The 14,395-nt window shown below is 41.6% G+C and overlaps 1 protein-coding gene across 2 annotated transcripts in view; it reads left to right on the forward strand.

Moving 5' to 3' along the window:
- heatr5b (HEAT repeat containing 5B) overlaps window positions 1–14,395 on the forward strand; it is a gene marked incomplete at its 5' end in the record, with an annotated part of 75,984 nt that overhangs the window by 13,718 nt on the left and 47,871 nt on the right. For both annotated transcript variants that reach the window (XM_079439597.1, XM_079439598.1), the window contains 6 exons: window positions 906–1,055; window positions 1,965–2,136; window positions 8,172–8,326; window positions 11,302–11,551; window positions 12,172–12,327; window positions 13,605–13,855. In XM_079439597.1, coding sequence (XP_079295723.1) covers window positions 906–1,055; window positions 1,965–2,136; window positions 8,172–8,326; window positions 11,302–11,551; window positions 12,172–12,327; window positions 13,605–13,855 — 1,134 coding nt within the window. The remainder of the gene's footprint in view (window positions 1–905; window positions 1,056–1,964; window positions 2,137–8,171; window positions 8,327–11,301; window positions 11,552–12,171; window positions 12,328–13,604; window positions 13,856–14,395) is intronic.

The following is a 14,395-nucleotide window of genomic DNA, read 5'->3' on the forward strand; positions in this document are numbered from 1 at the left end:
CTCTTCGCACAAACGATTGGATATTTATCACACATTTATCTTAATTTGTTTATTTTATATTGTGACATGCATGAACCTTTTTGTCTCAAATCATGTTTATTTGAGAAAGCTAAACTGATCAAACATATGCTCAGCTCACTGTGGCGTTGGCAGGTTGGTATTTAAAAACACCCCCCCCCCCCCCATCATGTTTCTAAATTAACTTAATAAAGAAACTAAATATAACCACTTTGCCATTAAAAAACAAAACTGAACTATTTTAATGACTACAACTGATGGCTAATGGCTGAGAAAAGAGACACAGGCTCAGGTCGGACTCGGGCGGAGAATTCTCATCAGCTGTCAGAGAAGGGCCGGGCCTGTGCAGGGCTCTATATTCGTTCCCTTGTTTCAATAAAAGTCCCCCCCCCGGCTCGGTGGGCCCCCAATCCGCCCGGGCCCATATGTACCTGCGTACCCAGACGCTACGCCCCTGAATTTGTTTATAATTTCCACACAGGAGAGATGGGGTGTTGTTTACAAACAAAATGAAATATATCTGTATCGGCAATGGCTATCGGCCAAAATGAGTTGAAAAATATCAGCATATTGCATATCGGCCAAAATCTAATATCGTGCATCCCTAATTTCTGCCTAATAATTTAGTTTTCAGTTAAATGTTTTATTTTAGTTTAACAAGCATATAAATATTACTTCATAAATGTATCTGTTTCATTTAAACTATATTTAATCAAATTGAGTTGGCCCAACTCAATTACATTTCATTGCATGTATTTGTTTTTTATGAGTTGTGGTTACACATTTATTGGATGGAAATCCTGCCCTCAATTAACTTGATTTCATCCATGCAGTGAATAATTTAGTTGGGTGTGCTGGTTTGTCAAGCTGGAGCATGTTTGTCTCAGTCTCAGGGTCGAGGCGAGATCCTGCTCAGTTTGCAGAAAGTGCTCAGCGGTCTCGGCGGCGCGGCGGCCTCCTGCCACAGAGACATCTTCAAGAATGCCCGCTCACTGCTGACGGACAGATCCATGGCGGTGCGCTGTGCCGTCGCAAAGGTAAGCATTATAAAGAGAGATGGGGCTTTTTTCTGTGTTTTCCAGTCTTCCGTCTTTTAGTCTGAACAGCACATCTAGTGAAAATAGTTGGATGTATACACTCTTGGCACAATAATTGTATATTTGCATTTCCTATTATTTATTAATAAATGTAATTAGGTCTGCTTGTTGAACATGGCTGTCTTGTGTATTTTGCAGCTGTTTTATAAAGCAATAAGCCACAAGACACTGTGCATTATACAGTGATTTTACCATGGTCAAGAGTGGTAGGATTCAGCATGAGAACCTGTTAACTGTGGTAAAGATCACTGTAACACACCTTTAAGTGGATTATTGCTTTTCACTTGCTAATAATAATATTGATAAAAATAGAGTATACACTATATAATTTAAAAGCTTGCAGTTATTAATGTTATATCATATTAGTATATTGTTGCAAATCATTTCTGTTAAAACAACAAATATTGTTCTTTTGAACTTTCTATTCATCTGAAAAAATGCATGAGAATAAATTGTGCATCACAACTGTGTTCAACATTGATAATAATCAGAAATGTTTCTTGAGCAGTAAATCAGCATATTATTATGATTTCTGAAGATCATGTAAGACTGGAGTAATGATGCTGAAAATACAGATTTGCTTTACAGGAATAAATTACAGGTTAACACATTCACATAGAAAACAGCTGTTTGAAATTGCAATGATATTTCACAATTTTACTGTTTTTACTGTATTTTTGAATAAATGCAGCCTTGAGCAGAAGAGACTTCTATAAAAATATTAACAAAAATCTTACTGATGCTAAACTTTTGAATGGTAGTGTATGCACAGGTCTTGTGAGTGGATGTTTATCAGAGCTGAATGTGAACTGGCCTGATGATGATGTGATCGTTCCTGTGATCGGCCAGTGTTTGTTAGAGCTGCAGAACGAGGCCGTGTTCATCTGGACCACCGAGCTGGAGAATGTGGCCACGCTGTGTTTTAAAGCTCTGGAAGGCTCTACGTACAGTGTGCGTGTGGCTGTATCCACGCTGCTGGGAACCGCCATGGCCACAGCGCTCATGCCCAAACAGGCCACAGGTCAGTTTGCAGATTTGTGTAAACGTTTTCATCAACCATGCCTAGGCAGGAAATAACACAATCATATTATTTTTGCAATCTACATTGCACAGTAGGGGTGGGAGAAAACAATTGATTCTCCGATGCATCGCGATTCTCTCTTCAACGATTCTGAATATTTCTGAATAGATTCTGAGCTTGTTTTTTTTTTTCCTTGCATATAGCACGTGTACGTGCTAGAGACGTGGCAGGCTTCATTGCACAGAATTTGCGCTGTGAGATGCGTACAAATTGCTTTACAGTGTGTGCTTCCACCTGCCGTGTTTTACTGTAGATATGCTTTCATTTATACCGTTTGGAATGCAGTACTATTAGATGCACGAAACTTGCGTTTTTGCGCTGCACGAGCCTATGGCAGCAAAGCCCGCCAGAGCCCGCCAAAAGGGGCGGGGTCATCTGGCTATATAAGCGGGCGCTTCGCCATTGGAAAACAAGCCAATTCTCCTTCAGCGACGACGATCATCCCTTCGCTGACACTCGAGACTGGAAGACACTATCCGTAGAAACGCCTCGCTGCGGATAGAAGCTGCCTTTTCCTCTGCTCCCTCTCGCTGCTCTTCCTGCTCTTCGAGCTGCTCCAGCGAACTGTGCAGATGCCAGCCTCGTCCCCTGTGGCCATCCGGTGAGTCTAAAATCAAATTTCTCTGAAAGAGCAAAATTTCAAGCGACGTTGTTGCAAATGTCGCACTGCGAGTGTGGCTCGCGCAGGGAATTTAACTGCTCTCCTGATGGAAGCATTGAGTCTAGCGCTGCAAAACGGCCTCTGGAACACCCGAAACCTCGGCGTGTCGACGGCAATGTGTTTGTATACATACTGTTGTGAACTGGGCCCATTCATATAGCGCCCACACAGCCGATCACTGCTATAGTGAGGAAAAATAAAACACAAACATTTTCAAAAGAGTAATTTTCTCTTAACAGGTGTGTCGAGTCCCCACACGGCGACTCACCACCCAAATGAATTCCAACACCCTTGCCACACGGGCCGAGGCCTGACAAAAAATCCCCGACAAAAAAAAATCCCCGACAAAAAAAAAAAAAAGAGCAAATTTCCTCTTCCAATTACAGAGTGTGTCGAGTTCCCACAAGACGACTCACCACCCGAACTAATCCAACCCCTTTCCACACGGGCCAAGGCCTGGCGGGCCATCCCCAGAGTGTCACAGTGGGTTCTGGGCATTATAGAAAGAGGTTACACACTTCAATTTCCTCGTCCCCAAAAAGGATGGCGGCCTCCGGCCCATCCTCAATCTCAGACGTCTGAGACGGCCGTTCAGAATGACTACATTGAAGGAGATCCTCTTGCGAATTCGCCCAGAGGACTGGTTCTTTTCGCTGGATCTGAAAGACGCTTTTCACATCCAGATAGCCCCCCATCACAGACGATTCTTGAGATTCGCCTTCGAGGGTGTGGCTTATCAATACACGGTCCTGCCCTTCGGGCTGGCTCTAGCTCCCTGCACTTTTACGAAGTTGCATAGATGCGGCTCTCTCCCCTTGGTTCGAACAAGGTGTGACAATGGGTTTGGTTTACAGAAGGAAAGTTGTTACAACAGATGCCTCCAACACAGGTTGGGGAGCTCTGTGCAATGGCAATCCGACCTTCGGCTCCTCGACGGACGCAGAAGGACAGATGCACATCAACTGCCTCGAAATGACGGCAGTATGTCGAGCTCTTCAGTTCTTCCTGCCAGTCCTGAAGGGACACCACGTGCTAGTCCGCTCGGACAACATGACTGTGGTGTCATACATAAATCGCCAGGGCAGGCTCACCTCGAAACGCCTTTTCGAGATGGCAGAGCGCCTCTTACTATGGGCACATCTCAACCTGTGTTCACTGAGAGCAGCTCATGTGCCCGGCGTACTGAACCAAGGAGCCGACATGCTCTCTCGGAACAACGTCCCCTCAGAGGAGTGGATGCTCCACCCACAGACGGTTCAGGAAATCTGGCGAATCTTTGGCAAGGCAGAGGTCGACCTCTTCGCCTCCAAAGACAACTCTCACTGCCAGATTTATTTTTCGAAGAGCAAGGACGCGTTGGCCCACGAATGGCCCAACCTCCTTCTATACGCTTTTCCCCCGATTGCTCTGATTCCTCAAGTAATCAGGTGAATCAGGGAATGCAAGCACAAAGTGCTTCTAGTGGCCCCACTCTGGAAGAACCAGCTTTGGATCCCGGAGTTATCTCAGCTGCTAATAGCGGCTCCGTGGCCCATTCCCTTGAGGTGAGACCTCCTCTCTCAGGCGAACAGAACAATCTGGCACCCCCAGCCCGAGCTGTGGGACCTGCATCTATGGGCACTCGATGGGACTCAATAGATCTCCCCGAGAATGTCCTGAATACCATTGAACAGGCCTGTCCACGAGACGCCTCTACGCCTCTAAGTGGTCGGTTTTCTCCACCTGGTGTCAAGCCCGCGGTGAAGACCCGACAACATGTGACATATCAGCGATATTGTCATATCTACAAGAGCTGTTGGACAAGGGCCGCGCCCCTTCCACACTCAGAGTCTACGTGGCAGCTATAGCAGGTCCTATAGCCGGACAGTCGGTGGGCCGGAACAACCTGGTTGTCCGTTTCCTGAGGGGATCTAGTAGGCTCCATCCGCCCCGACCCCTCACAGTCCCTGCATGGGACCTGCCCACGGTCCTGAGAGCCCTCAAGGGCCCTCCTTTTGAGCCACTGCAATCTGCAAGCTTAAAAACACTGTCGCTCAAGACCGCTCTGCTACTAGCGTTAGCATCGGTGAAGCGAGTAGGTGACTTGCAGGCTCTCTCTGTAAACCCTGCCTGTCTTGAGTTTGGGCCTAACGACTCTAAGGTCGTCCTAAAACCAAAACACGGCTATGTCCCTAAGGCGCTCTACACTCCGTTTAGAACCCAGGTTATTACGCTCTCTGCGCTCCCCTCTTCTGAGGAGGACCGAGAGTTCAACCTTCTCTGCCCGGACAGGGCATTGAGAATGTACATCGAGCGTTCCGCTCCCTTTAGGCAGACGGAACAACTCTTTGTTTGCTTTGGCGGGCGCACCAAGGGGTCTCCGGTCACAAAGCACAGAATATCTCGATGGTTAGTTGACGCTATCGCACTAGCATACTCCTCCCTGGGCCTCCAGAGCCCCATTGGAGTGAGAGACCATTCCACTAGAGGTGTGGCCTCTTCTTGGGCGTGGTCTAGTGGTGTGTCCATGGCAGATATTTGTGCGGCGGCCGGCTGGGCCTCGCCGTCCACATTTGCCAGATTCTATAGCTTGGATGTCCCAGCCTTACAGGCTCGGGTTCTCTCTGCTTAGAGGGCACACGCCTGTCTTAAGCGGTCCCCTCAGGCATTGCCTGATTGTCTAGGAACGCTCTTGGGCCCATTTCTGGTGCTTAGGCTGTACTTATGACCGTTGAAACGATTTTTAGGCTGGACTGACCTATAAGAGTTTGGTCCTCGTGCCTCCTGCAGGATTCTTCCTGCTTATAATTGGTCCCTCTGAGCCTTATTGCTCAAGGCCAGTTTATGTTTGTCGTTTCTCTTCATGGCATGGCGGGATTGTATTTGTTCCCCATAGCGTCTAGCGACGCAGTACGAGTGAAGTATCGACAGGGAACGTACTCGGTTACTAATGTAACCTCGGTTCCCTTAGATACGGAATGAGTACTGCGTACTATGCCATGCCATGCAGCTGCACAACTCAGGTCGTCGCTTCAGTCGAATTGGCCTGTTTTCCTATGGCGAAGCGCCCGCTTGTATAGCCAGATGACCCCACCCCTTTTGGCGGGCTCTGGCGGGCTTTGCTGCCATAGGCTCGTGCAGCGCCGCTGACGAGCCATTGGTTCGTTTTTTAGTACTGCACGAACCAATGGCTGTGCAGTCACACTGCGTGATTGAAAAAGTCTTCAGTCCTCGGAGAAAAAGGAGTTTTCCCCATAGCGTCTAGCGACGCAGTACTTGTTCCATATCTAAGGGAACCGAGGTTACGTTATGTTTTCAGAACAGGACAAAACATCTGATATATCCAAATAGATCTGTGCATTAGTCTGAATGCAGCCTGTTAAAGCTGCCACTGTCTATGATCTCATCAGTAATAATCAAATGGCAATAATGCTGAGAAAAAAAAGAAGAAAAACCCATAACCATTGTCTGTAAACTTTTGGATACTTAAGGAACACTTATTTAAAATAAGTATTTGTTTTAAAAAGTAGCCTGCTTTATATAATAAAACAAATAATAAAGAAAATTTTGCACAAAATACATTTTATTTAAAATTTATATGAAAATGTAGTCGTGTGCAGTAATATTGAAAACTGAGAATGTGACGCATCGTGTTATTGAGTTGATAATGATAATCATATTTGAAATGAATGGTGAAACCAAGATTCACACCCCTTCTTTTAAAATGGCAGTACTGATACACAGATATTCCAACTATAAACAAAAAGCATTGAAACTCCAATTTTGGTTAAAACGTAAATTTGTAAAGATGTATTTGCACAGCAGAAGAATTAATTGGGGAAAAAATGTAGATCAAGAATTGTTTTGGAATCAGATCGTGACTCCCAGAATCGGAACGTAAAGTGCCTGAAGGTTCCCACCTCTATTGCACAGTATTTCTGACCCTGGACCACAAAACCAGTCATAAGGGTCAATTTCAATTTGAAATCAGGATTTGTACATCATCTAAGTATCGAATAAATAATATTTCCATTGTTGTATAGTTTGTTAGGATAGGACAATATTTGTCTGAGATACAACTATTTGAAAATCTGGAATCTGAGGGAGCAAAAAAATCTAAATATTGAGAAAATCTCCTTTAAAGTTGTTCAAATGAAGTTCTTAGCAATGCATATTACTAATCAAAAATGAAGTTTTGATATATTTACAAAATATCTTCATGGAACATGATCTTAATATCCTAATGATTTTTGTCATAAAAGAGAAATGTATAATTTTGATCCATACAATGTATTGTTGGCTATTGCTCCAAATATACCCGTGTTACTCATGACTGCTTTTGTGCTGCAGAGTCACATTTCGGTATGCAAGGTGTAACTGGAATGCTGTACAGTTTACAACCAGAGCATGTTGCGCAAAACCGTATCCCATAATTTAATACGTTATCTCATTATTTGATCCGATGGATGGAAGCAAATACGTTTGTACAAAAATTTGGATTAAAAAATGATTACATTATTATTTATGAGCTATCTGGATGCCACTTCCTAAACTAAACATGCAGAACTCTCAGATCATGCAAGTACAGTGTAGTGTGTGATACTTCTGGTGTACTATTCAGTGCGCAGCCAGTATCTGCATTCAGATGCTCCCACTCAACTGTAATAATTACTGTATTAGCGGGACACAAAACGTTAATGGTGTTCTCACATATTGGAGAAATGGTAAGTGGAATGGAAGAATGTCAAAATGACAAACTTTTTAAAATAAATTCTGTTGTAGGAACAAGAAATATTTATTCTCTTAAATCTAGGAATGGCCAAATTTTGTATACAGGGTGTCGTATTGGACATACTAGATTAGCTCATCGACATTTATTAATTGGTGAAGAAGCACCAAAATATCCATATTGCAGGACTCACTTAATGGTGAAACATGCTTTTGGTCTGCCCAATAGTTAATGTCATGAGACAAAGGTTATTTTAAGGACTTGTTTTATAAGATGAACCCAAAAAAACTTTAAAAATTAATTTTTTTCAATAGTAAATTTAAAAAATCTTTTATAGAATTTTATGTACAAAACTTTTCAAAACATTGCTTTTAGTTTTTGTGTTTTGTATTGTGCATTAATGTATTGTTTATCTAATGTATAGTCTTTGTTTGCCATGAAATAGCCTGTGAAGCTGATGTGGCAATAAACTTAAATCAGTCAAGCTACTAGTGTTTTCTAGTGTGATCTACACAGAGATCCCAGTGTTGTGTCTGTACTCCACACTCATTGGGAGTGATTTGTCAGTGATATGTGAGTTGAGCTGTTGTGTTTGCTGCGTGTCAGTCATGCGTCAGAACGTGAAGCGGGCGACTCTAGAGGAGGTTCTGGAGCTGATGGCCACAGGCTTCCTGCGAGGAGGCTCTGGCTTCCTGAAGAGCGGAGGAGAGATGCTGAAAGGAGCGTCAGTCAGCCGAGAGGTGCGGGTCGGCGTCACTCAGGTGAGACCAGAAACAATCGCTCTGACCTCGGAAACTCATGACTAGTGCTTAACATTCAGTCTGGTAAACCATGATTTTGATTAGAGGTCGACCGATAGTGGATTTTACCTATAGCAAGGTTGGACCACACTGGCCGATACGATTAATCAACCGATAGTGCTTTACTATTTTTAACACAGTACTGAACCATACTTTGTAAATGAACAAAGATATTAATATTGATTATTATATTCATCATTAAAGTTAGTTTAATAACTAATGTTAACAGAAGAAACTTGAACATGTAAAATGTATTAGTGATAGTAAATGTTCAAATGAACTGACTCTAACAAGGAACAATACTTTATACAGCTTTCATTAATCTAGGGATGCATGATATTGGATTTTCCCGATATGCCAATATTTTTCAACTCATTTTGTCCAATAGCCGATACCGATATTTCTTTTTGTTTGGAAACAATACCAAGTCTCTTCTGTGCAGAAATTATAAGCAAATTATTTTTAAATTTTAGTTAGTTTTTAACAATAAATAATAAGTTTTTATCCGTCTTTCGGATGATATGTTAAACCGAGGTCCTGACTCTCAGTGGTCATTAAAAATCCCAGGATGTCTTTCAAAAAGAGTAGAGGTGTGACCTCGGCATCCTGGTCAAATTTCTCCATTGGTCTCTGACCATCATGGCCTCCTAATCATCCCCTTACACTGATTGGCTTCATCACTCTGTCTCCTCTCCACCAGTAAGATGGTGTGTGGTGGGCGTTCTGGAGCACTATGGCTGCCGTCGCATCATCCAGGTGGATGCTGCACACTGGTGGTGGACGAGGAGACACCACCCCTCACAATGTAGAGCGCTTTGAGTGCTTAGAAAAAGCAGAAAAGCGCTATATATAATGAATTATTATTATTATTATTATTATTAATAACTTGTTAGAATTAAATAAAGAGTAAAGAAGTTCTCTTATAATGACAGTACAATGAAGGTTTGAAAATAACTAAACTATTCAATAGCTGCATTTCTTTTTCAGAAAGATGCAGTGGTAACCTTAACATTTTATTTTAAGATTTAACATTTGTAAATGGTCTAGAGCAAGAGTTGTAAAAATTCTGATGATCTTTTAGAGCTCATAATTTGTTTAAAAAATATAACATTACATCAGTATATAAAATTATTTAATTTAAGTGTCATATTAGTGGTTAGTGATTTTTATTTATTTATTTAATTTTTTTGTTCACGTAAGCTATAGCGTCTGACCTTTTTAAATCAAAACTCATGATTTTATGGCATCAATTACTGCTTCATTTAATCAGAAACACAGTCTAAATGTAATTTGTGTATTTTGCTTTCATTTAATTAGAAGTAGGCCAACAGTGCTCCCTAGGGAATTAAAACTCCTTATTGAGCGGGCGTTAGGACCCGGGGGAGGCTGCCGCTGCATGTGCTATTACTGTTTACTCTATCATACACCCAATGCATCATTCTGTACATGTTTTCACAGTTTATATGCAGTAATTCAAAACGGTGAATCTAATCATCATTCAGGCAAAACGTTGCTTCAAGAATGCGCCACACTGTTGACGTGATCTAATCTCTAGCACACCCTGAGCTCATGTGAGTTAAAGTATTCCTCTTATCAGCAAGACATATCGGCTTAATTTTTCATATCGGGCCGATTCCGATATTGGTTCGATAATACCATGCATCCCTAAATCTTAATGTTACAAATGGATTTAAAGTGTTGCCATTTCATTTCAACAGTCATGCTTAAAGATGGCCTTTTTTAAATATCTACACAAAGGCCATAACATTGACATTACATACGTATGGATATTGTATGCATACTCTCACACTTTATATGCTTCCGTTTTAGAACACTTGTGATTTATCTAATCAAATTAACAATATGTTTGTCACACACCGGGCAAAAGTGCAGCGCTGCATCTCTAGGACCTACTCACAGGTACCAGGTATCACACACACCGGGCACGTCACATTCAACTCGAGCGGCGGTCTAAAACAGTTAATCAACAAACAGGCAAAAGTTACCTTCAGGAATGAACAAAGTGGCATGGATGAGTTCGAAGTTCTTTAAATAAACAGAGCAAATGGAAAGAGAAAGCGCAATCTATATTATAACTCTATATGAAGCATACAGACTTTATTAGAGCCACAGAAAGACAAACGTTCTGCTGAAAAAGGTGCAATACACAACTTTACAGCCTAGCGTGAGGTCTTTTTGTACCTTAATAACGATTTGGCACAAATATAATGTAATTTAATGGAGAACTCTGTGAATGGCACTCTGTGGCGCGGCAGGATTTTCTGTTGGCTATTAGTAGTAGTAGTATTATCATTTACATGAAGTAATATATTTGTCAAGTTAAACCAAACTTTTATTTTGACAGGTTGCTCTGAAACCTTTAAGTTTGTTTGTATATGATATGACGATAGTTTTACTGAAATGAAACGGTGAAATGCTCATGAAGTGACTCTCACAGCAGTTCTAGAGATCATGTTCATGTGTTCCTGTACTCCGATATTGAGACGGCAATCACTGCGAGAGTCACGCGCGTGCTTCAGTATCTGTGCGGCTGCGCCACTCATTCACACAGAGACACGCACAGCATGCAGGATTCATATTTAAATAGTGTTTTACAGCTTAATGTTCATTGTCACTTTTAGTCTATTCATCCCAGTGTTTTACTCAGGAAATATGGCTCTTATTAAAATGCACTCCTAAAGTAACAGTACTAGTAAAATGCAGAGTCGTGCTGTTTTTAAAAGTAGGGTATTGCGATACAGTTTTAGTACCGATATATCGTGTTGCACTACCAGCAATCAACTATCGTGCCGATTAATCATCAAAACAGATACATCGGTCGACCTCTAATTTTGATTTGATTAACCATAAAGCAACAGAAGCTGTTTCAGTGGAGTTATGTTGACTGTATGGTTTGCTCATGTCTCTCTGCACAGGCATATGTTGTGTTCGTCACCACTCTGGGCGGGCAGTGGTTGGAGCGTAATTTTGCGGTGTTTTTATCTCACCTGCTGGAGCTGGTGGCTCATCCGCGGGCCACGCAGACTCACGTGGAGGCTGTGTATTCCCGCCGCTGCGTGTCCTTCGCCTTGCGGGCGACGCTGGGCGGTCTGCTGGGTGAGAAAGCTCAAATAGCTGCAGCGAAGGAGATCTGCCTGGCCATCAGTAAACAGATGAGAGCCGTGGGTAAGATGGAGATCTCAGTCAGTCTCATCCGTGTGTCTGAAATCTGCATTTGAGCTACATTGGCATTGTCCGATTGCTGTAACACTGGAGTAATGATGCTGAAAATTCAGCTTTGAAATCACAGGAATATATTACATTTTAAAATGCATTCAAATAGAATATTTTAATTGGTAAAAAATATTTCAGAATTGTACTGTTTTTGCTGTACTTTGGATCAAATAAATGCAGGCTCGGTGAGCAGAAGATAATTTTTTAATAACATCACTACTTAACATCACTACAATAAAAAACTACTTTAATTCTCTAATTCTTAAATCTTACTGTTCAAAAGCTTTTGACTGGTAGTGTAACTACATGTACATACTATATGTACTTATGGTTAGAATTAGGGTTTGGTTTAGGGTTACTTGCATGTAATTAATTTATTGTTATATTATAATAGTAAGTACATGTAACGTGTAACAAGGACACCTTAAATTAAAGTGTTACCCTATGTTTTTTAATAGTTGTGACGAGATCTACATACTCATTAGTTGTAGAGATTCAAATAAATCTGATTTAAAGACAGCAAGCTGTGTTCTCGTGACCGTGTGTCGTCTCTCTCTCTCTCTCTCTCACAGAGTCTGTAGTGAATGACCCCAGCGGTGAGGGCCGGGCCGGGGCCGCAGACGTGTCGGCCAGCCAGCATGTGATGGTGTGTGCTCTGAAAGAGCTGGGCAGTTTGGTCCAGAGTCTGAGCGCTACAGCTTCCCCTCTGATCCAGGAGCCGTCTGTCGGTAGGAAAGAGCACTTAACCACACTGTGTTGCATTATGGTACAAGAAACAGGGTGCCAGTCTTGTCCAAGCTGGACAAAATTCAAAATCAGAAGTCTTTGGATGTTTAAATGTTATTACCTTCAATGCTCAAGTGAAATATCAGCCACAACTATCTCAGTCATTACTAGAAATGTTGATGTGAACAACAACAAAGGACTGCCACCAGTAACACCAGTAATGTTTTTATATATAATCATTTTCACACTAAATCATACACTTATTTGAAGGGACAGTTTGCCCAAAACTGACGACTCATGTCATCATGTCGCTCCAAACCCATAAGGCTGTCATTAATTTTCAAGACACAAATGAAGATATTCGTAATGAAACCTGAGACATTGCCTTCCCTCCATTGAAAGTCCATTCCACCAAACGATTGACCCTTCAAAAATCCATATGAATCAAGCAGCTTAATCCAAGTCTTCTGAAGAGACACTTGATGATGAACAGATTAAGCTTTTATTCACATGTACGTGTGCTGCTGAGCACATGAAATATGGTAAAGCAAAGTTCAAATGTGTGTGCTTGACATGCAAGAACCAATGAGGACTGCTCTGTCATGTCTTTTGAGCTTATGTTTACCATATTTGATGCGGATTTCTTTGACAATCTCTTTATGAACTTCTTGAAGCTTTAAGAGAGATGGACTTTAAATGGAGGGACAGAAATCTGTCTTCATTAAAAAATAATTTGTTATACTGGACCATAAAAACCAGTCATAAGGGTCACTTTTTAGAAATATTTACATCATATGAGATTTTACATCATGACATTTATACAACGCTGAATAAATAATCTTTCCATTTATGATAGGACAATATTTGTCTGAGATACAACTATTAGAAAATCTGGAATCTGAGGGAGCAAAAAAATCTAAATATTGAGAAAATCTCCTTTAAAGTTGTTCAAATGAAGTTCTTAGCAATGCATATTACTAATCAAAAATAAATGAATTTTTGATATATTTATGGTAGGAAATTTACAAAATATCATCTTAATATCCTAATAATTTTTGGCATAAAAGAGAAATGGATAATTTTGACCCATACAATATAATGTTGGCTATTGCAACAAATATCCCCCAGCGACTTAAGACTGGTTTTGTGCTCCAGGGTCACATTTGTGTTTTAAGGTAAGCAAAAGTCTTCCGCATGTGCACTGGTGCACTCTTGAGCTCTGCAGCGTTGTCCCTGTGCACAGACTCACTCTCTGGGCATGTTGTGCTGGTGTTGGCAGGTCTGCTGGAGACGGTCACGTCGGTGCTGCTGCACCCCAGCATGGCTGCGCGTCTGGCTGCGGCCTGGTGTCTGCGCTGCGTCGCTGTGGCTCTGCCGTACCAGCTCACGCCTCTCCTGGAGCGCTGCGCCGAGTGCATCAACAACCTGAAGAACTCTCCCGAGGCTGTGAGCGGCTACAGCTTCGCCATGGCCGCTCTGCTGGGGGGCGTGCATCAGTGTCCTCTGGGCATCCCACACTCCAAGGGCAAGGTCTGACTCTACAGTCCCCACACTGCCAGTGAAACATGTCATCTAGACTATAACAAGGGCTGCACTATACACCCAGTCAATAGTGCATTATGGCATGCAAATTTATCAAATTGCAAAAGTTGTGATTTTGATTAAGTAAATTAATTAAATCCAAAAATTATTCAGACACCATATATATATATATATATATATTTATATTTATTTATTTATTTATTGTACTAGTGGGTGCAGGGCACTATAGTTAATTTCTGTAAGTGAGGATAGCAAAATAAAGTAAACTGTGACACATTATACACAAAGATTCTTCATACAGTGGACTAGCAGTCAAATTTGGGAGTAAAAATGATTCCGAGACTTTGACCTGAGCATGCTTTGCTCAAGTGTTTTTTCTTTAATTGCTAATGTGATCTTTCTACACCATAGACTGAATAGAATGAAGCATTGCTTGGTAATTGGTTGAGCTAAATTGGTATTATCTAATTGTGTACTAAAATTTGCTGACAGCTATTCAACCCAATTCATTACATACTTTTTCTGTCA

The sequence above is a fragment of the Barbus barbus genome (genome assembly GCF_936440315.1).
Source record: "Barbus barbus genome assembly, chromosome: 18".
Classification (NCBI taxonomy): Eukaryota; Metazoa; Chordata; class Actinopteri; order Cypriniformes; family Cyprinidae; genus Barbus; species Barbus barbus.